The following is a 13,014-nucleotide window of genomic DNA, read 5'->3' on the forward strand; positions in this document are numbered from 1 at the left end:
CTCATAATATACAGACAGAAAATAAAAAGTTTCTCACTTGTTCCTATGGAAACTCTCACGGGTGGGTATTCCACAGTCTCCCAGATGTTATTGGGGAATACTGGAATGGCGGGTGTCCATAAACCTGACCGGATAACCTGGACCTAATCCTGAGGCAGGAAAGTTTGGTCTGGGTCCTTGGTGGAAAAGTCCGGTGAGTAGCAGGTGGTGGTGTCCCTGTGAATGTCCAGTTAAGAGTTGTCCCAGGTAGATAGGCTTGGGGAGTAGAGAGTTGGTTCAAGATGAGAAGATGGATTTTTGTAGTCCACTCGGATGGATATCTGATAGAGTCCCAATTTCAGACTGTAGCACCTGGCCTGACGCGTTTCGTTGTCCACAGACAACTTTTTCAAAGGTATAAGCATGTGAGTTAGGTGAGGGTTTTTATACCTCTATACAGGAAGTAGAACATATGACCTTACATCCTGTTACCCATTGGTCAGTACAAATAATAATAAAACATTTATAAAAGAGTCCTATCTTCTGATGGACTTATAGTAATCAATAGGAGGCAGTAATTGGTTGGCAAATAATTTCATAAACAATATATATATAACATAAAAACCATTAAAAAGGGGAAATGTATTGCACTTCCGGTCGTTGGAACGCACGCCGCGTCCAACTTCCGGTTTCTGTGGAACGCACGGGACGATTAGGTCCCAATTTGATAGAGAATATGTGGACAGTAACAATGGGAACATTTCAGTGCCTGTGCCCAAATGAGCATAGTGGTTGGATAACTTATTGTGTGGAGCGCAGTGATCGAGTGTGTGTCGATCGCGTCTGCACTAAAAGACCCCGGACTTCCGGCTTCCGGCCGCGAGCACGTCACTTCCGGTACACGGAGTTGTACCTCGGAGCTCCGTGCGCTTCCTGTATTTGGAACGCAAAGGGAAGTTGTGGGACTTCCTGCTTTATATTGTGAGCACATGCACTGAAATACATCGGGGATGCTAAACAGATTTTCCTTAGAGTTAGGGTCCAGGTATAAGGATCGGTATGATAGTATTAATAGGCATATCAATAAGAGGAAATAAATAGAAAAGAGAGAAAAAACTAAAAGGCAATATTGGGTATCCGCAGGTTGTCATGGATACCTGATGTCGTCATTACAGTGAGAGCTAACCACATGTATAAACAGCACGGTGGGCGGGGAGGAGGACATAGCAATCATTTCGTACAGACTTAAACTTATTTGTGTGTATTTAAATTCCACACATTAACAGAGAGAACGATATATTAGAGTTGATTGGCTTTTATATAATGAGCCAGAAGAACAGTAATAAATGTCACAATTAGACATAACAATAATTAAAGTATACATATAATTAGAGAAAACGGATTTAATGTATTCATCCAAATCTAAGATAATCCTATAAACAGCTGAGAGGGTCCCAATAGATATATGAATATTAATATTTAAAATAATTTTTTAAAAAATTTTTAAAAGATTTTTTCTTTTTTCATTTTTTCATTTTTGGAAAACTGGACTGCAGTATCCTCTAAAGGCACAAGGTAATGGTGGCCATAATAATGGAATTAAAGATGAAAAAAATAAAAATAAATATATAAATCAGTGGTAGTAAAGGTGTGTATATATATATATATATATATATATATATATATATATACACACTAACAGAAAATAATAAATAATAATAATAATGAGAATCAAAATGAAATAAAAAGATAACGGTATTTTGGGTAATATCTTAAAGTTATTAATTATACAGCATCATGATCTATAGACACTCATTAAGCTCTACTTGGTCGTTAAGACCTTCTGGGTGTATGGAATTCATTATGTGCATCCAATACACTTCTTGCCGTGAGAGAGTGGTGAAGCGGTCTCCCCCTCTTTTGGTGCTTTTTATATGTTCCAACCCTGTGATTCTGCAGTCATAACATGTTGTTTTTTATTTTCGATAAATGTTATGACTGCAGACAATAAACTATACAAAATAAAATCGTTTATCAACTGCGAAACGACTTACGTCATCTATATGCTAACTTGTTCCTGCAATATAAACTATATAGGACGCACTACAAGAGCCCTAAAGATCCGCTTTTTAGAACATAGGCGAAATATTATTAACAAAATAACGAACCATAGTGTCTCCAAACATTATCTGATACATCATGACAGCGATCCAAAATGCCTAAGAATCACAGGGTTGGAACATATAAAAAGCACCAAAAGAGGGGGAGACCGCTTCACCACTCTCTCACGGCAAGAAGTGTATTGGATGCACATAATGAATTCCATACACCCAGAAGGTCTTAACGACCAAGTAGAGCTTAATGAGTGTCTATAGATCATGATGCTGTATAATTAATAACTTTAAGATATTACCCAAAATACCGTTATCTTTTTATTTCATTTTGATTCTCATTATTATTATTATTTATTATTTTCTGTTAGTGTGTGTGTATATATATATATATATATATATATATATATATATACAGTGGTCGAAGTGGAAATTTTGAAGTGGGGGTATGGAAATTTTGAAGTGGGGGTATGGAAAAGTAAAGAGTGAATATAGTGCGCACCTTCGGACACCCCCCTGTCCATCAACGTCCCCTGCCAGACTGCCCCGTTGTACAGGGGTATTACAAAAGCACAATATGCGCTGCTGAGTGATCAGAGAGCATCCTGAGGGGGAAAAAAAAGTTGTTTTTTTTATCTTCAGATTAAAGTGGCGGTATGGCATACCCCCGTATACCGCCCCACTTCGACCACTGTATATATATATATATATATATATATATATATATATATACACACCTTTACTACCACTGATTTATATTTATATATTTATTTTTATTTTTTTCATCTTTAATTCCATTATTATGGCCACCATTACCTTGTGCCTTTAGAGGATACTGCAGTCCAGTTTTCCAAAAATGAAAAAATGAAAAAAGAAAAAATCTTTTAAAAATTTTTAAAAAAATTATTTTAAATATTAATATTCATATATCTATTGGGACCCTCTCAGCTGTTTATAGGATTATCTTAGATTTGGATGAATACATTAAATCCGTTTTCTCTAATTATATGTATACTTTAATTATTGTTATGTCTAATTGTGACATTTATTACTGTTCTTCTGGCTCATTATATAAAAGCCAATCAACTCTGATATATCGTTCTCTCTGTTAATGTGTGGAATTTAAATACACACAAATAAGTTTAAGTCTGTACGAAATGATTGCTATGTCCTCCTCCCCGCCCACCGTGCTGTTTATACATGTGGTTAGCTCTCACTGTAATGACGACATCAGGTATCCATGACAACCTGCGGATACCCAATATTGCCTTTTAGTTTTTTCTCTCTTTTCTATTTATTTCCTCTTATTGATATGCCTATTAATACTATCATACCGATCCTTATACCTGGACCCTAACTCTAAGGAAAATCTGTTTAGCATCCCCGATGTATTTCAGTGCATGTGCTCACAATATAAAGCAGGAAGTCCCACAACTTCCCTTTGCGTTCCAAATACAGGAAGCGCACGGAGCTCCGAGGTACAACTCCGTGTACCGGAAGTGACGTGCTCGCGGCCGGAAGTCCGGGGTCTTTTAGTGCAGACGCGATCGACACACACTCGATCACTGCGCTCCACACAATAAGTTATCCAACCACTATGCTCATTTGGGCACAGGCACTGAAATGTTCCCATTGTTACTGTCCACATATCATTCTCTATCAAATTGGGACCTAATCGTCCCGTGCGTTCCACAGAAACCGGAAGTTGGACGCGGCGTGCGTTCCAACGACCGGAAGTGCAATACATTTCCCCTTTTTAATGGTTTTTATGTTATATATATATTGTTTATGAAATTATTTGCCAACCAATTACTGCCTCCTATTGATTACTATAAGTCCATCAGAAGATAGGACTCTTTTATAAATGTTTTATTATTATTTGTACTGACCAATGGGTAACAGGATGTAAGGTCATATGTTCTACTTCCTGTATAGAGGTATAAAAACCCTCGCCTAACTCACATGCTTATACCTTTGAAAAAGTTGTCTGTGGACAACGAAACGCGTCAGGCCAGGTGCTACAGTCTGAAATTGGGACTCTATCAGATATCCATCCGAGTGGACTACAAAAATCCATCTTCTCATCTTGAACCAACTCTCTACTCCCCAAGCCTATCTACCTGGGACAACTCTTAACTGGACATTCACAGGGACACCACCACCTGCTACTCACCGGACTTTTCCACCAAGGACCCAGACCAAACTTTCCTGCCTCAGGATTAGGTCCAGGTTATCCGGTCAGGTTTATGGACACCCGCCATTCCAGTATTCCCCAATAACATCTGGGAGACTGTGGAATACCCACCCGTGAGAGTTTCCATAGGAACAAGTGAGAAACTTTTTATTTTCTGTCTGTATATTATGAGACCCAATCAGGCTGTACACCGAAGATATTGTTATTAATAGATGTGCAATTGCTTTTTAAATACCTTATCTTTTACTTTATAGAATAAACATATTGTATTACCCTAAATGGTCATAACTTGTTTAATTGTACCATCTAGCGCTCCACCACCCCCTTTTCTTGTGTTTTTCCCCTTGGTATTTGGGGGTTGACCTCCCCATGGTGTGAGCAGCTAAGCTTTAACACCTCACCCAGAAGCGCCTGAATTATACTTTTCCACTTAGGTGGTTCAGTATAAGTAATTCTTCCTAATGTGGCATAATATTAGCTGGTGGCACTACAATGTGGCATAATATGAACGGAGAGGACTAAAATATGACATAATATGCACTGGGGCCACTAAAATTTGGCATATGAACTGGGGGTACTGCAACGATGTATGATATGAACTGAGAGGATTATAATATAGTGCCATATGAACTGGGGCCACTACAATGTGGCATAATGTAAACTGGAGACACTGTGTGGTATAATGGTAACTATGACACTACTTTGGGGAGTAAAATGCAGACTAGATGGGAATACGCCGCACAGGTAATAAACACAAGACAGATCTGATATAATCTTTTTATTAATAAATGACAGTGGGCGTCACACGGCGCCGCACTGCCGCCAATAAATCCACACCGGCAGTTTTACACTTGAAAGGTTAAAAAATACAAATTTTAAAAGTCTCGTCACATTGTACAGAAAATCGGAATTGTCGTATTACAGACCTACAGGCGTGAGATCACACGGGATTACGCTATTGGTACAGCTATCACATACTGGGTATTTCCGACGGCGGCGGTTATGCCAGGACGTGGAGCTCGTCCACCGTGAGGTGCCAGTGAGCAGTGTGTTGTGGTTCTCATAAAGACAACGTCTATATAAAACTGGGATAAAAGATGTGGTTTGTATTCTGTGAGGGTCTCTGCACTGATGACCAGCGAGGGGCACACATCTATTCGTAGTATAAATGGCCGCCAATAACATAAAAGTACCTCTCACTGGCATTTTTCTAGATGTCTTTTTTTTTTTTTACACGCGAATGATGAAAAGCAGATTACGGATCAGAATTTGACACAGTCCACGGAAGGTGTGGAACAAGCCCAAACGTGGCCGATATAATGAAACCAACCATCAGATCCCTGGTATCCAGACAGTAATTAGGTCGACACTCAATTGGTCGACATGCATCAGGATGATATGATAATGGTTGACATAGTCGGCATGAGTTTTTTTGTGTCAATCATTTTCATGTTGACCTATTAGTGTGTGTCAACCATCTTCAGCTGACAATTTGGCTTGAGTCAACATCTTTTAATGTAGACCTTGTGCATGTCGACATTTTGGGTTAGCCCTAGACCCTTGATGGCTAACCTTGACACTCCAGCTGTTGTTGAACTACACATCCCAGCATGCTCTGCTTCAGTTTTTCTGTTTGCCCATGCTAAATTTGAAGCAGAGCATGCTGGGATGTGTAGTCCAACAACAGCTGGAGTGTCAAGGCCCTAGACACTGTTGCCCTTTTTTTTTTTTTTTACTGAACTACACCCCAGATCCCCAATGCAGTCCCTACTGAGATTACAGTGTGTTGCAGAGTTTCTAGAGCCTATAATTTAACGACGGATCATGCAACTAAAAATCATAGTAATCACCGCCTCCTATTTCTCTGTACTAACAGCGCCTTCCAGTGGCAAGGAAGAGAAATGCAGGCCTAAGTATTATCGCACTAATTCTAACACCACGTAGTGCTGAAATGGGCATCATCGGAAAAAAGTAATTGAAAGATACAAAATAAAGGCACTGATTCTGTGTCGCGGTGATGGAATTGTATATAATGTTGCCTAATCGGACAATGCGTTTATGGAATCATGCACTTTGGTCAGACTCAGCCGTGAGTTGCAAATATGACTCGGTTGGGGCGTCTATCCCCTGTGCACAGAGCTGAGAGCGGCCAAGTTATAAACCCGTCGGCAGAAATTATTGCCACTTAGCGGAAGCTCCCAGTGTCTCCACGCAGTTGCGCCGTTACACAACCCAGCTTTGTATAGTTATGCGGTACCTGTGCAGCAATTGTGCTTGTGTTACCAACATTGCTTTGTGACCCAGCAGATTTGGTGTTTGCGCTAAATGCACGTCCGCAAACAAATTTGTGAAATGTGCGGATTTGCATTTCTTTAAATGCAAAAATAAATAATTATGGCCAATGTCATTATCACATCCCAAATTGATGACTTGTTTTTTTTTTTTCATTTCATCTATTTTACAATGGGATTTCCCCACGCAATCAGCAACTGGCAAATACTGGAAGCAAACATTTTTTATTTTCCTAAAATGACAGCCGATAAATGAAGGTTGCGGCTTCCCGGCGAATCGATAAGCTGCATTTGCGTCACACGGATTTGGCTGACAATACGGGGAGATGTATCAGGTCTCGGAGAGAGGGGAAAAAGTGAAGAAGTTGCCATGGCGACAATCAGCCTAACTGCCATCACACAGGCTGTACTACATAAATGAGTTGCTATGGGCAACGTTAAACTGTAAACCGCTGACATACCTAAATCTCCACTCTGAGACCTGCAAGCTGAAGCTCACACAGGATTTTGGACACACACATTTGCATATTAATATTTCATCATTAATATTTAGCATTGATACCAGGCCGGTTGTGTCTATACGGAGCAGTCCGGTATATTATTCTTGTGTCCTAACAGTCATTCACCTCTAAGCCGCGGACCAATATTAATGCTAAATATCGCAATTCAATACAGGCAGCAAGTACACAATAATAACCCTATACAATTCCTCAGTTACTAATATCTCTATACACAATCTCACACTTCTGTACAATAGTGTTCCTGGTACATGTAGTGCACCGAGAACATTCCTATTCTAGAACATTATTTATATCCGTTTGCTTCTCTAGTGTTACATCGGTTCCTATATTGGTTACACATCTGTTACAATGCATATATACATGATATAACCAGTATCTAATCAGTACACTGATAATGGTTATACAAAGCTTTGCTTATACTGTACATTCAATATTTCACTCAACGCAGCCATTCCGTTTACATTACAATAACTGGTGCCCACTGTATTCCCATAGGGTGTGAATACTTTGTAACAATTAATATTGTCGCCCATATCAGCAAGCCTGTACTTTATGGCATTGAATAAGGGACACCGGGCCAGATGCACTAAGCTTCAAAAGTGATAAAATGGAGAGTGATAAACAACCAACCAATCAGCTCCAGCCTGACATTTTTCAAACAGTCTGTGACATGGCAGGTAGGAGCTGATTGGCTGGCTGTTTATCACTCTCCATTTTATCACTTTTGAAACTGGCCCATTGTCCGTCATCATTACATCGTGTAGTGCACAAGACAAAGGGTGGAAACATGCAAGCTCCACCCCTAAACTGACTCCACCTATAGCGTACGGGATGCATCATGAGTGGGCGACAATGGATTACGTCAGTGCCCCGCTCTTGCGTATGATTTAGTCAATTGGGGCTTGCGATGCCCCCAAAAGGAAATAATAGTTCTTTCTTAGAACACTTTGCTCGATGGCTGCAAAGAAATGCGAAGCAGCCGCGGATAGCGAGAAAGCTCCCCGGAATTACGAGCAATATGCTATATGGTAATCGGCTATGGAGGGCATGGGAAGGATTGCTTTCCCTTATTACACAGCACTGGATGCTCACACCCAGCCGCCAAACTTGTGTTTTGCACGTAGATAAAGGACGGAGGCGGATGACCTTGTGTAAGGTTGAATGTTTACAAATAAAATAATGGCACCGCAGTGATTTATTGATCCCCTGAGGTAATACAGCAGTCAGTAAATCAATGAGCTCCCAGGAATATCTGACAGGGTTTTACCAGAACTGAAGCACATACAGAGCCTTGTGTCATGTAAGAGACCGTTACTTATTACCTCTCCTACGCTTGTCAGGAATAATAGGATTACAAAGGCGCTGAGTTGATTTACATAAATAGTGGCACAATAGGACCATCCCTAGGGCTGGGGAGCCTGTTATACACATTCTGAGGTGTGGGGATAGGTCACGGTGGCCGGGGATGTAGTCACTCAACAATCAGAGCACCGGAACATGATCACCACCAGAGGGAACAGAATCAGCTCTTATGAAAGCAAAGACACAATGCACGAAACGCGCATCTGGGCAAATAACATTTCCTATTTGTGATGAAAATGTCTGCCCTGGTGCCTTGTCTACTATGGGAAACAATATTTGCCCACAATAATTCCAGAAACAGGGAAATATTTGTAGTTACTGCGAATACTGTAACATTTTGCGCCATGCGGTTAATTGCGTCCGTTCATTTGTGTATCGCAACGGCCATTACCCAGCTTCAGGTGGGTTTGAGGTCTAGAGGACGTCTTTTGTGAAATTATTACTATTTCTCCTGATTTTCCTGCCTATAATTATGGGAGCTGAATTAATTAACCGGAGTTAAAAGGCATTTTTTACACTTATATTGATTGACAAATTCAGCCGGGTTATTGCACGCAAAAATAAGCCGGAAAAGCAGAGAACTACCGCAACCACCCTTTGTAAAGAACTAGAATTTACGAACACCATACTGTCACCTGAAACAAATTAGATTGCAAGCTCTTCAGAACAGGGGCTAGTCTACAATTATTTTAGGTTTACACTTGCTGCTCCCTCACATTCGTGCTGTAAAGGTGCTGCGCAAGTTTTATTTCGCGATGGGATAAAAACCGTGTATGTACAAATGGAATTCAATGCAAGTGTCACATTTATATTATGCTCCCCCCAGTGGTGATTACTGGAAGAACAAGAGTCTTGGTGCTAAAATGCATGATTTATATGTATATTACAACGCCCCCTATAGGAGGGGACTGGTAGGACAAGACACTGGCTTCTGGAACCGGCTTAGCCAATTTTTATAGGATTCAACTTTACAGTCAATGTCAATGTTCTCTTTAGTATTTACTATAATAAAGAATGCAGGCCCAATACAGTATTTAATTATGAATTGACTAATTATGGACTGCAAATGACAGGTTGACGATATACAAGCACCAGTGGGTGTGCATTATTCTGACATTGCAACTGCATATTGCATGATTTATAATTGCAACTCAGTATTGCCTTCTATATGTATATATTCCATATTAGCTGTGCATGCTGCTTAAGGTTCTAAGTAAATCATATTAAATAACATGGCGTATTTAGCAATAACGTGATATATAGGAGTCAATCAGACATGATCTGTGGTCAGACAAAGGTCGATTTAACCCCTGGGGTCTGTACACACTCTAATGACCATAACGTACCGTGTTCTGTATGTAGAATACAACAGACGTATGTACGCCTGATCTCTCATGTGAAATGATTATTAGAAATTTATTTCGGACCCAAAATCAAGCTAAAAACCTGGGTCCAAAACACCAAAGTGATCGAAGTTTGTGATGAGATCATATAAAGCTTAACGTAGAAAAGGCAGCAATGTGGCCGCTGATAACTTATTTCACTGGCCCAGAACAATGAGCGGTATTACATAATGACTGACAGCTCCCCGGGGGGGTCCTGTGCTGCAGCTTGGTGGCCGAGCGCAAGTACCAGACCTGGCACCTCCTGCTGCAGACTACAGCCCACCCCCCTGACAACCAGGTTGCCAAAAACCTCCATTGGACCGGAGGCCGAGAAAATTCAGACGCTCTTCCGCGATGGTCCGCGCCAAAGACTATATTAAATATATGATTTACAATTTTGTACAATGTACAATCTACTTCTATCAAAGCCTCACATAACGTTAATATCAATATATTGCAACAGGGTAGTAAGTGTGCGTCTAGAAACAAGCTTGGCCACTATAAAAGTAACTGGACCTGTGACCAGCGCGTCCGGTTACAGCACACCCGCGTGATAAGCCGCGAGGCTGGTAGGAAATAACACGTCTGCTGGTGATCTATATGTCTACAAAGATGTACTACTGTGCCCAGCATAGTCTACACGACGCACACGGTGCTGCAGGGCGGCTGAAGACCCCTCGCACTTCCAACAATTATATATGCTAAATATAAATACAAAATTGCACTTAAATCCTAAATGACCCCACGTAAAATACCTAGAACCCCCCATAGAAGGACATGTAGATCTCCGTATACCTCCAGTGTTACTACTTGCGGAACGGGCGATGCCGCGTCCCAAGCGTCCAGTCTTCGCGTACTCGTTCTCCGTGTGAAATGGGAAAAAATCTAAAAAGTCACCTGGATTTGCTACAATAAGTTCACTGTGGTTTGAAGGCTAATTGGGGTCCTCTGCTCGCTAGTGCATGAATTGTTAATATTGTTTTTCCTAATAAAACCTGAGCTTAAGTCTTGGTGGGACCTTTAGGACCCAGCGGTTACTTGGTGAGTTTATATTATTTGCCCTGAATTGTTACCGCTCAGTAAAACGACTTCTTGTTCTCTAAGGTCTACGCTGTTTCTCCTGGCTCAGACTTGTCCAGCCTCGCGCCAGCTACGTCCCAAAGGTAGACCGCACAGGCGCGGAATCGCCAGCGGACTCCGCCTCTTCATCTAGCTCCTTCGATCCCCGGTCCTAGGCTCGCTCCGTACCGGGAGATCCTGGTAGACTCTTATGGTCCCGTGGAAATCGACTCAAAAAAAGTACTCCTGACTTGGGTCACTGCGGTTTCATAAAATGTCGTCGTAATCCAGCAGCTTGGAGTGTTGGCGGGTCTTCCAGAGGCGGTACAGCCGGAAATCAAAATAGGTTTCGATCAATTGCTTTCCTGAAAGTAGAGAAGATAAGAGGGGGCTTAGTACCGGAGGCTGGTGGTCAATGGCTCTACGGCAGTTGTGAAACTACAAATCCCAGCATGCACTGACACCGTTTTGCGGTTATGGAATGCATAAACTGTGGCAGTGCATGCTGGGTTGTGTAGTTTCCCAACTGGCCGGCTATAGGTATTACTCTGAGAGCAGGCTTTTGGACAGTTATCGCTATTTTTAAAAGTGTATACCTTGGAAATAGGACATTGTCCACAGCAACCAATCATATATATCATGTTATAGAATATACTAGATATAGTGGCGTAACACCACCACCGCAGCCAGGGTCTCTGTCTGCAGATTCCATACTGTCTGGCTGTCTGCATGGAATCCGCTGAAAACGGCCCTCCAAATATGGCCGCCGTCTAGGGTTTCTACTAGTTCCGTCAGGGAAGTGCAGTACATATTGTACATATCTACCAGGAAGTGCCGGACTCCATAAGCATGGGTGCACTGTTGGCACCTACTCCCTGGCAACGAGCAACAAAACCCCTGGCGACAAGCAGGAATCCCCTGGCAACAAGCAAGAAACCCCTGGCAACCAACCGGAAACCCCTGGCAACCAACCGGAAACCCCTGGCAATTAGCATGTAACCTCTACTTACAAGCAAGAAACCCATGGCAATGAGAAGGAATCCCATGGCAATGAGCAGGAAACCCCTGGCAATGAGCATGTAGGTAAAAAAAACTAATAAATGATAGCCAATGTAGAAGCTGATTGGTTGCTAGAGGCGACGTCTCCAGTTTGATACATCTCTCCCTTCTCCGTCTGAGAACACTGTTTCCCAGTCCAAGAAGACATGTCTGTTTCCGTCAGTCTACACGTCTGTTGTGTGCATAAGCCCAATGACGGAGCTCAGGGTGGAAAGGGTCAGTGATTGTCAGCATATGCTCATGTTGTTACAATTAGGAATCATTCCGCGTGACATTAAATCTGCCAACAGAGTGACAAGTGCGGACAGCGTGACTGATCCCCAATTACTCATGGGACGTCTTATCAAGCCGCACAAATGGGACCAGCGAGCAGATGCTCTCTCCGACCTCCACGACGTGTCATTGGGTATGAGGTTTGGCTGACTCTCCCAGTGAGGTGTGAGGCATGGAGTAGCTGTCAGTCACTGAGGCATGGGATGTACCTGGTATTTGTGAACCCTAACCAGACTACTGGACCTGGGTATTACCTTGTGCCGACAGCTCCAGAGGAGACTTAAACTCCATCCGGTACGGACTCATTAGGTTCTTCAGGTTCTGGAAAAGCTACGAAAAGAGAACATCCCGGTCAGTGGGTGTTAGAGTCACATACAGCACCCGTATACAGCACCGCGCCTCCCATCCCGTATACAGCACCGCTCCTCCCATCCCGTATACAGCACCGCGCCTCCCATCCCGTATACAGCACCACGCCTCCCATCCCGTATACAGCACCGCGCCTCCCATCCCGTATACAGCACCGCTCCTCCCATCCCGTATACAGCACCGCTCCTCCCATCCCGTATACAGCACCGCACCTCCCATCCCGTATACAGCACCGCGCCTCCCATCCCGTATACAGCACCGCGCCTCCCATCCCGTATACAGCACCGCTCCGCCCATCCCGTATACAGCACCGCGCCTCTCATCCCGTATACAGCACCGCGCCTCCCATCCCGTATACAGCACCGCGCCTCCCATCCCGTATACAGCACCGCGCCTCCCATCCCGTATACA

The 13,014-nt window shown here is 42.5% G+C and overlaps 1 protein-coding gene across 2 annotated transcripts in view; it reads right to left on the bottom strand.

Moving 5' to 3' along the window:
* Positions 1 to 5,049: 5,049 nt before the first annotated feature.
* Positions 5,050 to 13,014, bottom strand: part of NSMF (NMDA receptor synaptonuclear signaling and neuronal migration factor) — a 49,108-nt gene continuing 41,143 nt past the window's right edge. For both annotated transcript variants that reach the window (XM_083161172.1, XM_083161173.1), the window contains 2 exons: positions 12,489 to 12,564; positions 5,050 to 11,267 (listed from right to left, as the gene is read on the bottom strand). In XM_083161172.1, the coding sequence (XP_083017298.1) occupies positions 11,170 to 11,267; positions 12,489 to 12,564 (174 nt within the window). In that variant the 3' untranslated portion in view covers positions 5,050 to 11,169. The remainder of the gene's footprint in view (positions 11,268 to 12,488; positions 12,565 to 13,014) is intronic.

The sequence above is a fragment of the Crinia signifera genome, chromosome 9 (genome assembly GCF_055691185.1).
Source record: "Crinia signifera chromosome 9, ASM5569118v1, whole genome shotgun sequence".
Lineage (NCBI taxonomy): Eukaryota > Metazoa > Chordata > Amphibia > Anura > Myobatrachidae > Crinia > Crinia signifera.